At 44.2% G+C, this 16871-nt stretch overlaps 1 protein-coding gene across 1 annotated transcript in view; it reads right to left on the reverse strand.

The window, feature by feature from the left end:
• The window catches only part of zranb3 (zinc finger, RAN-binding domain containing 3), a gene marked incomplete at its 5' end in the record, with an annotated part of 55895 nt that extends 55002 nt beyond the window's left edge, over window positions 1–893 (reverse strand). The window contains one exon of the mRNA XM_080527220.1: window positions 748–893. Coding sequence (XP_080383346.1) covers window positions 748–893 — 146 coding nt within the window. The remainder of the gene's footprint in view (window positions 1–747) is intronic.
• Window positions 894–16871: the final 15978 nt, after the last annotated feature.

Here is a 16871-nt window from a genome sequence, read left to right on the forward strand (position 1 = left end):
GGTCTGTCTACAAAAATGAAATGCATCTTAGTGGCGTGTACACACATTTGACTGTACGGCTTATTGTTACCATCTTAACCCGTTTCTGTACTGTGTTCTGTTTCTGTTGATGAGAAACCAGGGGTGCAAACTGGTCATGGTCCAAAAAGGTGACACTTTCTTTTTTGCCCGAAAACAAGACCACTTTTAAGATCATTTAAGACCCATTGAGCAAGTATACTTTCTCAGTCAAATTAGTCTTCAAGTATTGAACTCACGTAGGTCCCTACCGGTGTAAATCTGTCATCAAAGACAACTGAATTTAATGGCGTGCTCATTGCAAGGACACTGGTCCCTTCGTCCCCTATACGGAGTGCAGTGCTCTCTGGATTACCCACAGCTTGCATCACTATTCTCCAGGGAGTGGCGGAGTATGGAGTCCAGACACAATGTTTACTGTCAATTTGATGCCTCCCTACCAATTGACTGTCTGACCCATCCACACAGTACAGCACTCTGTATTGATCAGAAGCTTCATCGTAGCATCGCAAGGCCGCCTCCCCTGACCTCACTGTCCCCAAGGCTTCAATCGACTGGGTGGAGGTAAATGAACAAGCCTGGCCCTTTTCTGCTGCTCACGCGGCTCTAAGAGCCAAATCCCCTTACATAAGGCTTTCAGACAAATGGCCAGTGGAACAGTTCAAAAGCATGCGAAGGGACTTTGAAAATAGTTCTAAAAAAGTTTAGCATTCATGACCGACCACCTACCTCCCACCCTTCGATAGAGCAAACTTGACTCCCTCCTTTTGGAAAGGCATCAGTCTTTGTTGGAGCTTCTCTGGAAGGACCGCCAACTGTTGGTCCCATCTTGTGTGATGGTGGGAGCTGGAAGGGTCCAGTGAGTCACAATCCATTCCCTGCTTCACACTCATATATGATGGTCTTGAGATTCTTTTGTATAAAGGGAAAAGTTAGAGGAAAAAGACAGTGGTAAATATGCAGAGTCTGACACAATGTCACCCTAGGCCCCAGACATTCTCCAACGTCAGTGGTTCTATACAAATGTGCCTCCAGTGCTGTTTTATAGGTTTTGCACAGTGTACCGTACGTCCCCACTCAGTTGTCATCTCAGACTAATGATAATGTCAGGAACAGGTGCACGGTTATTATAGTGTTCTCAGGCCTCTATGGCTGATGAGATTCTCTCGTACGGAATACATATTAGGAACCTCTCGTCTGCAAAGAGAAGGCGCTCTATTATCATGCAAAATAAAGACTGCTGCTTGTAAGCTAAGCTCGGAAACATTATAGTATGATTAAAAAAACATTTGGTCAACAATAGTGAACCGCAAAGGTACCAGCAGTGTGACGGTTTTCACTCCAACGTGTTCAGAGTCTGGTTCAGTATAAACAATAACACAGCGTGCTAATCGCCAGTGTCAGTGGACTTTACCAACAATAACCGCAATGTTCTCATTTCATGCTAGTTTACAGACACAGACAAGAGTACACAGGCCGTAATAAGTCTATTATGGTACAGACCGTATCAAAAGAACAGCATGTGGACAGAACAGGATTCTAAATACAGCTGTTTCGCGGTAAACTAGTTCCTATGTAACTAAGGGTGCGTTTGTAGATTCGCTCTTAGAGCGCCGGAGCGCACACTGGGTTCAACGTCATAAAGTGAACAAGTGATTTGATTGGACAAGAGGCATTCCATGAGTGCTGATCAGATTTCCAGAGCGAATTTACCAACGCAGCCTAACTAAGTACAACGAGTTGCATTCAAAAACGCCTGCGTTTCAACTGTTGTCAAAAGTGAACCCAGTAATGCACAGCACGTCTGATTCGGTTTTACATTATACTGCCATATCAAATACATCTCGTTCTCATAGGTTTCTTATAAGTCAGTGTGAATATTTGTCGTCTGTTTGATCAGTGGTACCGTTCCGCAATTAAGTAATTATGTAAGGGCTTGAAAAGGAAAAAAAACGGGATGGCATAACTAAAGACCAGTATCAGAAAGCTCACTCAGGATTTGCAGAGCGAACTGTCAATTATTATTCTTTTTTTTACTTTTTTGCCATCAACAACAATTAACATTACAGAACAGAATCTTGAGATTGGGCTTCATTCCACATAGACTACATGTACATATAAATGAAATAACACTGCAGAGGGATAGGGTACACACATAATACACACCTACATTTATATCCACACACACACACACACACACACACACACACACACACACACACACACACACACACACACACACACACACACACACACACACACACACACACACATACACGTACACACACACACACACACACACACACACACACACACACACACACACACACACACACACACACACACACAGTGCCACTAAATTTGATTTATCAGAGTACGGTAATGGTAAAAAAAGTAAAAAAAGAATGATAAATAAAGTTCCTATAATAAAAAAACAACTGTCAATGCTGAATGCTTCCTGGCCGCTGTCTCTCACACTGTCTCCCTGCCTCGGACCTTCTCCTCAGTCTGCTCCCCGCTAAAGCCCCGGGTTCTGCTGTGACATACAACACTGGCCACCGCCGTGGCCACACACGCTCACGCAGCCTCTTCAGCGGTTATTTTAACCATTCAATATTGTCAACGTGACTGGTAAGACAACATTTGTTTGTTTGCCCATTGTTTTCTCTTTAGCTCCTACCTGCCTGTGGATTAAATGCATTAGCCAACGTTATCTCATTAGAAGCTGCCTAGCTAATGTGTCTACTTACTAGCTAGTGGGGGGGGGGTTCGATTAATCCCTGAAACGAATGTTCCATGTTATAAATATAGCTCTCTTGACAGTGTGTTAATGCAACTTTCATACATTATGTTTGCTGATAAGAAGCTCCCAGCAGAGAACAGGAAAAACACTTCATGAACGGGGAATTGTTGTTTTGGTTGAAAGTGTTAAGATGATAATATTTGACAATTGAAACATTCCAATCCAGCATTTAGACCAACCCACCCCCCTCACTCCAGTGCTGTCAGGTTCGCTAACGGGTTTGCTAGCCAAGCTCCACTCGAATGAAAACTTTTGTTTATTTGCAAAAGGACACATACGAGTTAGCCATTCAACACGATTCATTCATTATCTAGACAGTGCGCTTGCTGATCAACTCTACCAGCAAGAAATCATCTTGTATTTAGTTGTCTAACCAGACTAGAGATCCCTGGCTAAGCTAAACGGTCGTTAGCGCCGCTAGCCACTACTAACCAGGCCTGTCCGACTATATTGACTGTTTTAACAATAATAAGGCAAGTCGGGGCCTATTCCCCTGTGTGTGTGCACCATCAATGAAGTGTGTGTTTATTTGAATGAGCTTAAGTCCGCTGTTAGTTGTTTGGACTGTAACTGTTCACTGCTCGACAAGGCGGCTAGCTCGCCTGGCTCACTTCTTCTGGAGCAACCTAAGCTAGACTGGGTTCCATTACCAACATTAGCTATCTAGCATGTCCGCTAGTCTCATAGTAAGTAGCCCATCTGTCAGAAGCCCTTTTCGCACAGACATGACGGTAAAGTGCCTGAAAACAGTTCCCGGTATAATTTTGTTATTATATATTATATTATATTATATACGCAGGCCTTGATTTAACGTGGTTTACACGCTACACTCAGGGTACACACCAGTGTCTCCCAGTACACCCAGGGTACACACCAGTGTGTCCCAGTGTAGGCTACCCCCCGTACACACCAGTGTCTCCCAGTACACCCACCGTACACACCAGTGTGTCCCAGTGTAGGCTACCCACCGTACACACCAGGGTGTCCCAGTATAGGCTACCCACCGTACACACCAGTGTGTCCCAGTGTAGGCTACCCACCGTACACACCAGTGTGTCCCAGTGTAGGCTACCCACCGTACACACCAGTGTGTCCCAGTATAGGCTACCCACCGTACACACCAGTGTGTCCCAGTATAGGCTGCCCACCGTACACACCAGTGTGTCCCAGTATAGGCTACCCGGCCACCGTACACACCAGTGTGTCCCACTATAGGCTACCCACCCTACACACCAGGGTGTCCCAGTATAGGCTACCCACCGTACACACCAGTGTGTCCCAGTATAGGCTACCCACCACCCTACACACCAGGGTGTCCCAGTATAGGCTACCCACCCTACACACCAGGGTGTCCCAGTATAGGCTACCCACCGTACACACCAGGGTGTCCCAGTATAGGCTGCCCCCCGTACACAGCAGTGTGTCCCAGTATAGGCTGCCCCCCGTACACACCAGGGTGTCCCAGTATAGGCTACCCACCGTACACACCAGTGTGTCCCAGTATAGGCTACCCACCGTACACACCAGTGTGTCCCAGTATAGGCTACCCACCGTACACACCAGTGTGTCCCGGGGAAGTGGGCGGCGATAACCGGGGATGTTTCTTTCTTACACAGAGGTGCATCACATCCCAGCGCGACTCTTCAAATTGTTGTTGCGAGCTATAAGTGAACCAAGTGCATTTAGAAACAGGTTCTTTCATACCAACAAGCAAGGCATATTTATTTTAGTATTGAGTGGCCACGCACCATCATCATGTAAACATGGTAGTGGTAGTTTTTACTCACACACATGTAGCCCACACTACTAACAGGCCAGCTAACTAGGTTCAGAGGGGAAAATACATGATACCCATAGTTTAATAAACGCAGCAGTGTACACTACACAATCCTGCCAACCATAGCTGGAGTGTGTGTGGCCACTGACCAGCATTGCATGTATTGTCCTCTTATCAAATCAGAACATTTGCACTGCAACCTACTAGTGCTTACATTAGTGCTGTGTGACCATCAACTGCCTGACAGTGGTCTGACCCCCTAGCCCTGGACCCTCTCCAAGTAGCCACAGAGAGTCAGACCATTACTAGGTGGGGGGGGTGTCCCATGCGGCAGGTCCAGAATTTGACAGTCATTCATTCATTCATTCATTCATGCAATCCATCTGAGAGACTTTCAAGCATTATTTCTCAGTAGTGAAGTATGTTGACAAGTACAGTGGCTTTTGAGTGGGTTCATGCTCACCCCTACCGTGTATCCCAGGCTTTGATATGGACTAGCAGACAGCTTGGCTAATTATGTTAAATTACGCTATAATGTCCTCTATAATGTCCGCTATAATGTCCGCTATAACTATAATGTGTTACTTCATATTTTCAGATATAACCTTGTAACATGACCATGGCATTTAGGCAGGGACGGTGAATTCAATAAAATGTGTCATAAAGTGATCCATCCTGCCCACAAGCTATTTTCCCTGTATCGCATTTCCTTCTGCATTGGGCTACTGTTGGCATGGTAACATGTGTTTGGTTATTATTGTATTGTTGGGTGCATTTGGATGGTCTAGAATCCTTCCTTTCCTTGACCTCGCTATCAAAAGTCTATGAGAGAGGTCAAGGAAAGGAAAAAGGTTGGATTATTCTGTACAATCTGAACGTACAGCTGTACTCTTTTCTTTTCTTCAGCTCAGTGCCTCTATAATGAGGATGCAGAAATGCATCTCAAGTAGGGATGGGACGATTATCGTGTTTATCGTTAATCGCGATAAAAACACCCGCGATAACTTTATCGTGGAGAATTTTAATTAGTTGAATAATCGTCATAATCGTTTTTTTTTTGTTTTTTTTGTTTTTTTTATTATTGTTTTTAAATGACTGGACTTTTTAAATAGGCACTACATTTTATAAACACTGCTTTGTCTGTCTGTTTTTATTGTATGTATTAATGTATGTGACCTATGTTTTTTTTTTGGGGGTTAATATTTTTATTGAGTTTCACAGAGACATGTACACAACAGGACATAACAACAACAACTAGTATCCGTGGGGGAGGTTATTGTCCCATTAATAGTAGAAAACTAGTTTTGCACTTTGTTATGCAGTACATTGTCCATAAACAGAAAATGTTTAAAAACGAAACAAAAACAAAAAAACAGTGGGGGAGGAGGCAATGTCACATATCAGAAATAAACAGAAAAGAAAATGACACAACAAATGCCATAATATATGGGGGGGATCACCCCCATCGGAGACAGCATCCATGTCTTACAGTCCTAAACACAGCGGCAGCACAACACCAGCACAGTAAATAATATTGTGACCCATACATTGTAGATCTGTTACACATTAGTCTTGTGTACTTTCTTGAGTGTAATCCACCAAACCTTTCATTACAATGGCAGCCAGTCTGGTACCAATATAATCTAAGAACGGAGACCAAATCTTATAGAATGTCTTTATCTTACACTTAGACCTATATGTCAGATATTCCATAGGAATCATATCAAAAATTACCTTGTACCATCCAGCTATTGTAGGCGGTTTGCAGTCTATCCATTTCAGCAATATATTTTTCCTTGCACAAAAAGTGAAGATACACAGAAGTCTTTTGGAATGCATACTTTTAAGTTGTTTGTCTGGCAACCCAAACAATAGACACATGGGGTCCTTATCCAATGTAACATCTAGAATTAGATGAATTTTATCCACTATACCTTTCCAGTAATCATCTATATATCTACAAGTCCAAACACAATGAACAAAGCTCCCAACCTCGGTAATACACTTTGTACACATTTCCGATTTGTTATGATCCATTTTATGTCTAAGTTGGGGAGTAATCTGCAAACGTTGTAGTAGTCTAAATTGCGTTTCCTTCGTCCTATTACAGATTGAGATGTCGTTTGCCGATTGCCATATTAGTGACCAAGTTGCTTCATCAGTATTAATGTTCAGGTCATTATTCCTGTCTTTGGGCGTAAATGCAGGTTTGCCTTTATCATATTTTGAAAGTGCTCTATACCCAAGCCCCAGAATGCCTCTCGTCTTTCCAGCAGAGACTATCTCCTCCAGCGGAGAGGGTTGGTGACAGAGGCCAGTGTCTTTTTGGCTATTTAAAAAACTTCGTATCTGAAGGTATCTGAAAAACTCATTTCGTGGTAGGTCATATTTCTTACATAATTGGTCAAATGAAAGTAGTATTTCCGTATCATATAAATGTCCGATAGGAACCATCCCTTTGCTGTCCCACCGCTTGAAACCCCTATCCGTGGCACCAGGGGAGAAGTCTATGTTGCCCCAAACTGGCGAGAGGGAGGATGTCATAATCGTATGTTATAAATAAATAGTAATATAATTGAGATTTCTCACATGAGCCGCGCGCGAATATCCTCACAGAAATGTGTCTCGCGCGATTGTTCAGCCTGCATGGGTAACGTGACTGTCAAGTCAGCCTTGTCAGTCAGTCACTAACGTATGCTAGCCTTCTCACCATGGCTGCATCGGCCCCGTGTCCATTGCCTCACCTTTCCAGGGTTGCCCGCAGGCTTCTATGCATACCTGCAACTAGTGTTCCTTCAGAGAGAGTGTTTAGTGCCAGTGGGCACATTTTAGTGCCAGTGGGCACATACTCACACCTCTCCGAGCACACCTCTCCGAAAAAGTGAACATGTTGACATTTTTGCACTTTAACCTATCTTGAAGCTTTCAAGTCTCTAAGCCACAAGGCTAGCACTCAGTTTGATGACAGAAAAGTGTCAGTGTTCAAGTTTTGTTTGACAGTATTTTTTTCCTTTATTTATGCAGTGATACCTTATAATTTATCATTACCTTATTTAAGATTTTATTAAAGATTTAGATTTTTGTCAAGATGTTTTTAAAATGATGTTAATGTTATTAACATGATTCAATAAAAATACAACAAAATCTAAGTTAAAGTGATTACAGTGTGTTTTATTGGCATTCTAAAAAAAAGTTTATTTTTATTTTTTATTCTCGCGATAATATCGTGGATCGCGATTATTTTGCCCACGATAATCGTGACATGACATTTTCTAATCGTCCCACCCCTAATCTCAAGTCTGCTGATCATATAGGAGCACTGCCCCGCTATCTGTTGAACCCAGGACAAGCTAATTCGGATTTTCCTTATTCTATTGTTACAAATTGAGAAATTGAGCATATTGTGGGAAAAATTTAACTAGCCTACCGTTGGCGCATTTGTCACTTCTCACAGCAAATACAATTGCAAGGCTTAAGACACATTTATGAAGTACTCCTCTTTTTTTATTTATTTTTCGGCAAAAAAAGAAAAAAGAGAGGAGAATCAGCAGCAGCATCATCATCAGATTAGACTAGCCTATAACATCATTTTTTAGATCATTTTTAACTTTCACTGTTGTATTGTAATTTCTATGTCTGCTGTCAAGCAACGGAGGCACTGAGTCCCCCAGAGTTTTCAATAACAATCTATCTGACTTGTCTTTTATTGCCATTAATAATTCTGATCCGTGGCTCAGCAGTTTGGTTGCAGAGCTGCTAGAGGCCCTGTAATTAGGAATGCAGTGACACCACTCCTGATTTATGGCCAAATTAGGATTGTAAATTCTGAACACTGAATAGCCTGTGTCATTTTACTCTAAGGTTTCATAAGTATGGAAATTCTTCTCAAGTTAATTTGTGGGTATGAAAATTGTATGCTCTTTGTCAAATCTCCCCTTCACCTCATAATGATGTCAGACAGTAGGCCTATCCTGTTTCACAAATGCTAGGCAATGCGTGCGGTGTGAACTGTGAATGATTGGATTCCTCTTTTGTTTCTTGATTTGATTCAGTAAAAGTGCTCCCCTGAGCGACATTAACTTTGGGATAATTTGCCATGAAGATGTGTTAGAAACAGGGTAGCGGTCCTGCCAAGCCGGCCTATGTGGCCATAGGGAGGAATGCAGCTGGTGTCAAAAAGCATGTTTCTCCATTAAAAAACCCATATAACACTTTGTAGGCCTACTCCGTCTTGCCAAATAACACTGTTTTGGACTGCTGTTTCAGTTCTTATAATTTCCTAATATTATCTGTAGTCTGACTCTTCTCCCTGGGGACCAATTAACCTATTATGTCATAGTGTTTCTCCAGTGTAAAAAAAAAAAAAAAAGTTTAGGAGAAGGTTTTTCCTTCTATCAATGGCCCCGGGCCTGAGCTGGATTACTCTTCCTGCTACGACTGATGGATTGATGATTCACTTGCTTAGTATTCAAATGTATTGATTGTAAGTCGCTTTGGAATAAGGCGTCTGCTAAATGCCAAAAATGTAACACTGTTTTGGACTGCTGTTTCAGTTCCTATAATTTCCTAATATTATCTGTCGTCTTCTCCCTGGGGACCAATTAACCTATTATGTCATAGCCCACAAGCATGCAGCAAGTCTATAACGCTAGGGCCACACACTGGATACCTCTACCTCAGCAACGCGTGTGCGTTTCATTGCAGGTGCCCATGTTAACGGGTTAGAGCAGCCACACAGCGTGCGTGAGACAGCGTGCGTCTCAAGTGTGTCTCATGCTGGCTGCCGCGGCACGAGAGAAACTTTTCGGCATGTCGCGCGCATGGAAAATGATCTGTTGATCAGTCCAAGCATGCAGCACGTCCAAGGCGTGAGACCCGACGCATATCTGAAAATCGCTGAAATGAACTTGCACGTTAGCGACTAACTGCGCCTGCGTTGGTGCCACCAATCAGATTCCATGAACGCTGTGGCGGTGCGCTTATACGTTGCATATGGCGCTATGGCGGGTGTTCCCATTTCAGATAGCGTTCCCCCTCTATTAGGCTAATTTCAGTTTTAGGAGTTTTAATTCATTGATGATGGCCAACTTACATGTCACCTCTGCATTCCAACAGTTTTCATGCATTTTTCTTAATATTTTTACATTCAATATTTAATTCAGAACATTCATTCATGTTATGGCAATTTGTCAAATTTAACGTAAAAATGTATCACCATTTTTTACTTGAAAGATCAATAATATGTCAAATGCAAGCATCAGCCACATCTTGAATGAATGAATTAAATGAATAAATTAAAAATCTGCATTTAAAGAAAAAAAGCATTTTGAAGACAGCCTAATTATATTCATACAGATTGTTCATGCAGACGATGTATAGTGCATGTGATGAGAAAGGGTATGACATGATTGTCAATCATTACTGAACGAGCAATTAATCATAATTGCAAAAGTTGAGTAATATAACATTCATATATTCATGGTATCATCAATAACCGTAATTAGGTCATAATGAAACTGTGTCATTAATCTATCATTTCACAATATTTTTTTCATTAGATAAGGCTATTCTTAAAAACACACTGTGTCTACACTGCAAACGGACCCCCCTCTCATATTTATATTTACATTTCCAACCTATCTCGTTTTCCGCTGTTGTGAAGTATTGACGGTCGACTGACTCGCCTCAGCAGCGAACGGCAGTTGGGTTGACATGATTTTCTTATTAAATTAAAAAATGTAAGCTATTTTTTCAGTTATTGATAGAGACGGTATAGATTATGACAGGAAGGATGGGTGAGAGAGAGAGAGAGAGAGAGAGAAGGGATGACAAGCAGAACATGTCCGTGGCCGGAATCGAGCCGAGAACCCTGCGGTTACATGGTCGACGCTTAACCCACTACACCACCTAAGTGCCCCGACATGATTTTCAAGGGCTGCCGAGTCTACGATGTTTGCGTTAAGAGGAAACCGCTCCATCCCCAGTTAAGGCCGATTTAAACTTCTGCGTAAAATCTACGCCGTAGGCTACGGTTTGCGTTGGCCCGCGTGGCCTTGCGTTGCCTACGGAGAGGGTTGACGCGCACATCTCCAAAAATTTAAGTACACGTCAGTTTCTACACAACCGTAAGCTCTGTGATTGGTTCGCTTGGTAGCACATGATTCCGACAAGATTCCGACTCTCTCGTCGGCCAAAATGCGGAAGCCATGACAGAAATGTCATTTACTTTTTCTGTAATTACTTATTAATAAAGATTTGAAAAATTATGATAACCATCGTATTATCTTAGTTTAATGTCATTTCAATGCATCATAGAACTTTTATTTACAACAAGCATAACACATTTGCATGAGAAGCACCGCTTCCTGGTTGACGACTCCCGTTGACAGCGGGGGGAGAGAAAAGTTCTACCCGGGAATTCGCTCCTAGCTGTGTCGACCGTGATAGGAGTGTCGTATCGACACCATTCAAATGGTTTTGGATTCCCTGTCCTCTCCCCTATCCGGACAAGTTTGAATTGTTATCCTAACCCACGGTAAATCACAGTTATTAACCCGCAAAGGGTGCCTCCAGGCACCGTCTTTGCCTGTGAATAACACCGGCTATGAAGGTGGTAGAAACACAAGACTGCTTTGCTAACTTCACCATCGGTATACGGTCATTTTGAGCCCTGAACCACCGCGCTGACACCCCGAGAAGTTATGCTTTGAACCGTAAACTCAATAAATCGGGAGTTCACCCGCTGCTGCTCGCAGCACCGCTTCCTGGTGGATGAAACCTCCGTTGACAGCGGGGGGAGAGACAATTTCTACCCAGGAATTCTCTCCGCGCTGTGTCGACCGTGATAGGAGTGTCGTATCGACACCATTCAAATGGTTTCAGATTCCCTGTCCTCTCCCCTATCCGGACACGTTTGAATTGTTATCCTAACCCACGGTAAACCACAGTTATTAACCCGCAAAGGGTGCCTCCGGGTTGTGCCTGACTCTTCCATAGGGCGCTCTACTCAAAGCGGCATAATAGCAAAAAAAAATGTGTTATTCTTGTTGTAAATAAAAGTTCTATGATGCATTGAAATGACATTAAACTAAGATAATACGATGGTTATCATAATTGTTCAAATCTTTATTAATAAGTAATTACAGAAAAAGTAAATGACATTTCTGTCATGGCTTCCGCATTTTGGCCGACGAGAGAGTCGGAATCTTGTCGGAATCATGTGCTACCAAGCGGACCAATCACAGAGCTTACGGTTGCGTAGAAACTGACGCGTACTTACATTTTTGGAGATGTGCGCGTCAACCCTCTCCGTAGGCAACGCAAGGCCACGCGGGCCAACGCAAGCTACGCCGTAGCCTACGCCGTCGATTTTACGCAGAAGTTTAAATCGGCCTTGAGAAGATGAGAGGAGGGGGGGGGCTTGCTTACCTTGATGTCATTACAGGCTGGCTGTTAAGCAATAGGCCTAAGTGTTTTGCGCATTACACACATGGCTGTTTAAATCGTGTACCTCTTTATTAGTTCTTGATGATTTGTAAGCAGTTGCTTTTTCCATGTTCCTTGTCATGGCACTTTAAGTATAGGCCTATCAATGGTTATACGCCTACAGGTGTCATGTATGATGTTCAGGATGAGTTAAAGCCGTGAAATTCCAAAACGAAACATCAATCCCAGCCGTCACCTTGTAGTTACCCCCCACAAGGATGCTAGATGCACTGAAATGATCAATAGAGGTCTAGCGTTTGGTTCACACCGGAAAGCTTTTCCTCAGCAGCACGTGTGCCTGTTGGAACTGCTGCGGCTCTCACGCTTGCGCCTTCAATACTGGCAGCGATTCTGCTGCAGCGCTTAACTGCAGAGCTGCTACTGCTACGCGGAAAAAATAGGCGAGAGTCCGAATCTCTAGATGGCGTGTCGCGGCAGCCGGCGTGAGACACGCTTGAGGCATGTCTTTCAGGCGCGCTGTATGGCTGCTCTAACCCGTTAACATGGCTGTCGAAATGAAACACACGCACTACTGAGCTTGACGTTCGCGGTGGGAACCAGCCGCTAGACCTGACATTACCTGCAGTGCATGCCTCCCAATTTAGGATGGTGATCTTGAACAAAACTACCGGCGGCTACTGAACTGTGTAGGTTACTACCTCAGCAGCTTTGTCATTAGGAAATGTAGGGCATTGATCTGGAATTCAAGTTTTCGAATATTGTTGAGGTTGCTGTTGATTATCTAGTCAGCTTATTTCTTTTCAGAGCTAATTAATTGAGTTGTTTTTTGGGGGGAATAATGTTGTTTTCCCCAAAGTGGTAAGCCACAGTGTTAAGGCCCTTGCACACCAACGCGTTTTTTACGCGCGTTTTTTACGTCCGTTAAAAAAATAAATTAGAACTCATGTTGTGTCAACCACGCTTGCACACCAATCCGTAATTATTCGTCCGTCAAAAAAAAAAACAGGTTCGATTTTCTGCGTTTTCGCGTCCGTCAAAAGCGTTTTGAGAGTAGTTTTTTATTTTTTACTCTGGCCAACTCTGGCCACCGTACGAATGTACACTGAGGTAAACAGTGAGAGACATCTCTGAGGTAAATAGTGAGAGACACACATCTCTGAGGTAAATAGTGAGAGACACACATCTCTGAGGTAAATAGTGAGAGACACACATCTCTGAGGTAAACCTGGAAACGATCTGGATAATTCCTCAGATATTTTATTATTTTATGAAACTCCCCTTGCTGCCGACGAGTTCTGAGGATGGGGTGGATCCAATATTTCCTTTTCCTTTTCCTATTTTCAAGAAGTGAGAGGAGCACAAAATCATCCTCACTGCTTGAAGACTCCATGTTGCGTATTGCGAAAGGGTTAGGAGAGGAGAGGAGAGTAGGAGTGTCAACAGACCCTGAAAGTTCGCAACGTAAAAAAACGCAACGGACCGGTGTGCAAGGTCTCTGTGCGTAACGTTTTTTTTCGGATGACGGATTAAAAATACGCAGGCGTAAACGCACGCATTGGTGTGCAAAGGCCTTTAGGCTGCATATGTATTGCTTTTGTTGATCTTTCAAATGAGATGTAGGAACGGCACATTTTCAACATTGGCCTAATAAATGCCCCAACTGAGTGAAAAATTGGATCAAATCTAATCTTTCTTTATTAAAGGACAGCGAGGACCATGTCTATCATCACTTTTCTTTCTTATAGGCTTATCTGTGTTGCATTGTTGATAAACTGTCAACCTCATTCATGTTATGATGAACAACACAATATCAAATTGTTATAGACCTATTTGTTATATACACACTCACCGGACACTTTATTAGTTACACCTTTTCAACTGCACGTTAACGCAAGTGTCTGATCAGCCAAACATGTGGCAGCAACTCAATGCATTTAGGCATGTACACATGGTCAAGATGATCTACTGAAGTTCAAACCAAGCATCAGCATGGGAAAGAAAGGTGATTTAAGTGACTTTGAACGTGGCATGGGTGTTTGTGCCAAACGGGCTGTTTTTTAGTATTTCAGAAAGTGCTGATCTACTGGGATTTCCCCCCACAACCATCTCTAGGGGTAACAGAATTGTCAGAAAAAGAGAAAATATCCAGTAAGCGTCAGTTCTCTGGGAGAAAATGGTGGTGGTGGTGTAATGGTGTGGGGGATATTTTCTTGGCACAAATCTTCAGCAACTGCGTGATGCTTTAATGTCAGTATGGACAAATCTCTGAGGAATGTTTCCAGCACCTTGTTGAATCTATACCACGAAGAACTCTGGCAGTTCTGAAGGCAAAAGAGGGGGTCCAACCCAGTACTAGCAAGGTGTGCCTAATATGGCGCTTTTCCATTGACCAGACCGGTCCGGCTCGGTACGGCACGCATTTGTATCCTACCCGTGCCGCACTGCCGTACTTTCAGAAACGCTTCTCCATTATACACAACAGACCCGGAGCGAGTCAAGACAGTAGGAGGAGGTGTCATAAGAGCACTTAACTTTAATAAGTGCTGCTATACAGCTCAACTGGGGGAAATGCGATAAGAATGATGTCAAATGCAGCACTATCATGCACAGATCAGCCTTAAAACATGTAGGCACGTTAGATATATAACGTTAGACAGGGAGCGATGTATTTTTACGGAAAGGCTGTGCTTGACGCTTCCATTGGACTGACGCGGGGCTCATACAATCTCTGCGTTTGTTATAGATACGAGTGCTGCGCTGTCTTGCTGGTAGTCAAATATATTAATTTATACAGCATATGGATGTTACGTGCCTGTTACTTGCCGCTTTCAGTTCTAGTAGTTCTAGTAGATCGCGCAACCAGGGAAATGCCGACATGTGTTAAAGGGAGCAAGACGCGAATCTACCGGCATTTGGTTCATGAGTGAACGGCGAAAATGCCTGGATGGCACAGCTTGGGATTCCATGGAAATTATAGGGAACTATGTGTGAAAGAGGCATAAATGTTGAAAGCGAAATCTGTTGTGGTATTTAAAAATGGTGGTTAGCGTCGATGAAATCTATGAACATGGGATGACGATTTCCATTGACCAATTGCTTTGAAGGTATTATTGGGCTGGTTTCACAGACCAGGCTTAAGCCTAGTCTTGGACTAAATCACCCTTTCGATGTCACCTCCATTGAAGATGCTTTTTAGTCTAGATGAATTACGCTTAAACCATGTCTGTGAAACCGGCCCCTAGCCCCTAGTTGAGATGCCAGCCGTGGACAGCCTGTGTGCACAGTGCCGTCGCCCCCCATTGTGTGTCTGGGTCTTGGCTCTCCTCGCTGGCTACAGGGACACCTCATCCATCCACTATACCCTGTCTCTCTCTCGCTCTCCTATATCCCTCTTTATCTCTCTTTATTCCGCATTCTCTTCTCTGTCCCAGAACTCCTTTTTATTGTCTCCCCTCTGTCCCTACACTGTCCCCCCCCCCCCCGCCTCTCCTCTTTTCCTCCACTGCCCCCCCCCCTCTCCTCTTTCTCCCCATTCTCTTCTCTATCCCCGAAATCTCTTTTCTTGACTCTCCTCTGTCCTTACACTGTCTCCCCCTCCTCTCTCTCCTCTATGCCTCTACACTGTCTCCCCCTGTTCTCTCTCTCCTCTGTCTCTCCACTATTCCCCCCCCCTCTCCTATGTCCCTCCACTGTCTCCCCCCCTCCTCTCTCTCCTATGTCCCTCCACTGTCTCCCCCCCTCCTCTCTCTCCTCTGTCTCTACACTATTCCCCCCCTCTCTCCTATGTCCCTCCACTTTCTCCCCCCGTCCTCTGTCCCTACACCGTCCCCCCCTCCTCTCTCTCTACGTCCCTACTTTGCCCCCCCCCCTCCTCTCTCCCTCCACTGTCCCCCGCCCCCCCCCCCCCCCCACCTCCCTATTCTCCCCCCCTCTGCTCCTTCCTCTGGTTGTGGCGCTCGGCGACAGGGGCAGCAGAATCTTTAATGAAGGAGCCCAATTTAGCCCGTGTGTGTGTGCGAGTGTGTGCGATGTGCTGTGTGTGCCGCGGGGTGGCCTGTGAGTGGCTGAGCAGGAGCTGACATCACAGGGGCCAGCTGTTGATTTGGCGCTGCCTCTGAGGCTGGGTGCGAGAGGGCTGGGTGTGATGGGGCTCTGGCAGGTGGAGACTCACACAGACACCCATGAGCCTGCGAGAGGAGACTGCTGTGGGTGCTGCTGCTGCTGCTGCTGCTGCTGCAGGGAGCGCGCTCCAAGCAGCTCCACCCTCGACCAATGCTGCCTTCGGTACTATGGAAACTAAACCTCCAACCAATGGACACAATGAGGGCTACTCTAAGGCAGGTAAGGTACCTGCCGGCCGTCACAAGGGAGTGAGTTTTTTAGGGGAAATGAGGAGCTCGGAGCTCGGTCGTTCCAATTCAAGAGTAGTAGAGTGATGATGGTGGTACAGTGAAAGATAGGCTAATACCTTTGCATAGTTGTAGTATGCCTAGAGTCAGCTGATGTGTACATAAATTGCTGTGGTCGTCGTTGTTTGTTTTCGTTTTTGTCGTTTTTTAATATCTTTGTTAGGCTTTTTCACTTTGTCGGAGAAAGCAGCCGTTCTCGTGCAAACTTTCTGCGTGGGTGTGGTTGTTAACATACCGTATGTTCTCGATAATGTCTAGATAATGCCAATAACACCATATGTCTACTACAAATAGCCTACAGTTACAAAAATGCTGTCAGGACTTAGCGGAGATGCGTTTGACGCGGTTGAAACGATGTCGTCTCCGGTACAAAAGAGGAGGTGAAAACCTGTTCGGGTGAGCTAGGGTTCTGTTCCGC

The sequence above is a fragment of the Nansenia antarctica genome, assembly GCF_963989245.1.
Source record: "Nansenia antarctica genome assembly, chromosome: 3".
Lineage (NCBI taxonomy): Eukaryota > Metazoa > Chordata > Actinopteri > Argentiniformes > Microstomatidae > Nansenia > Nansenia antarctica.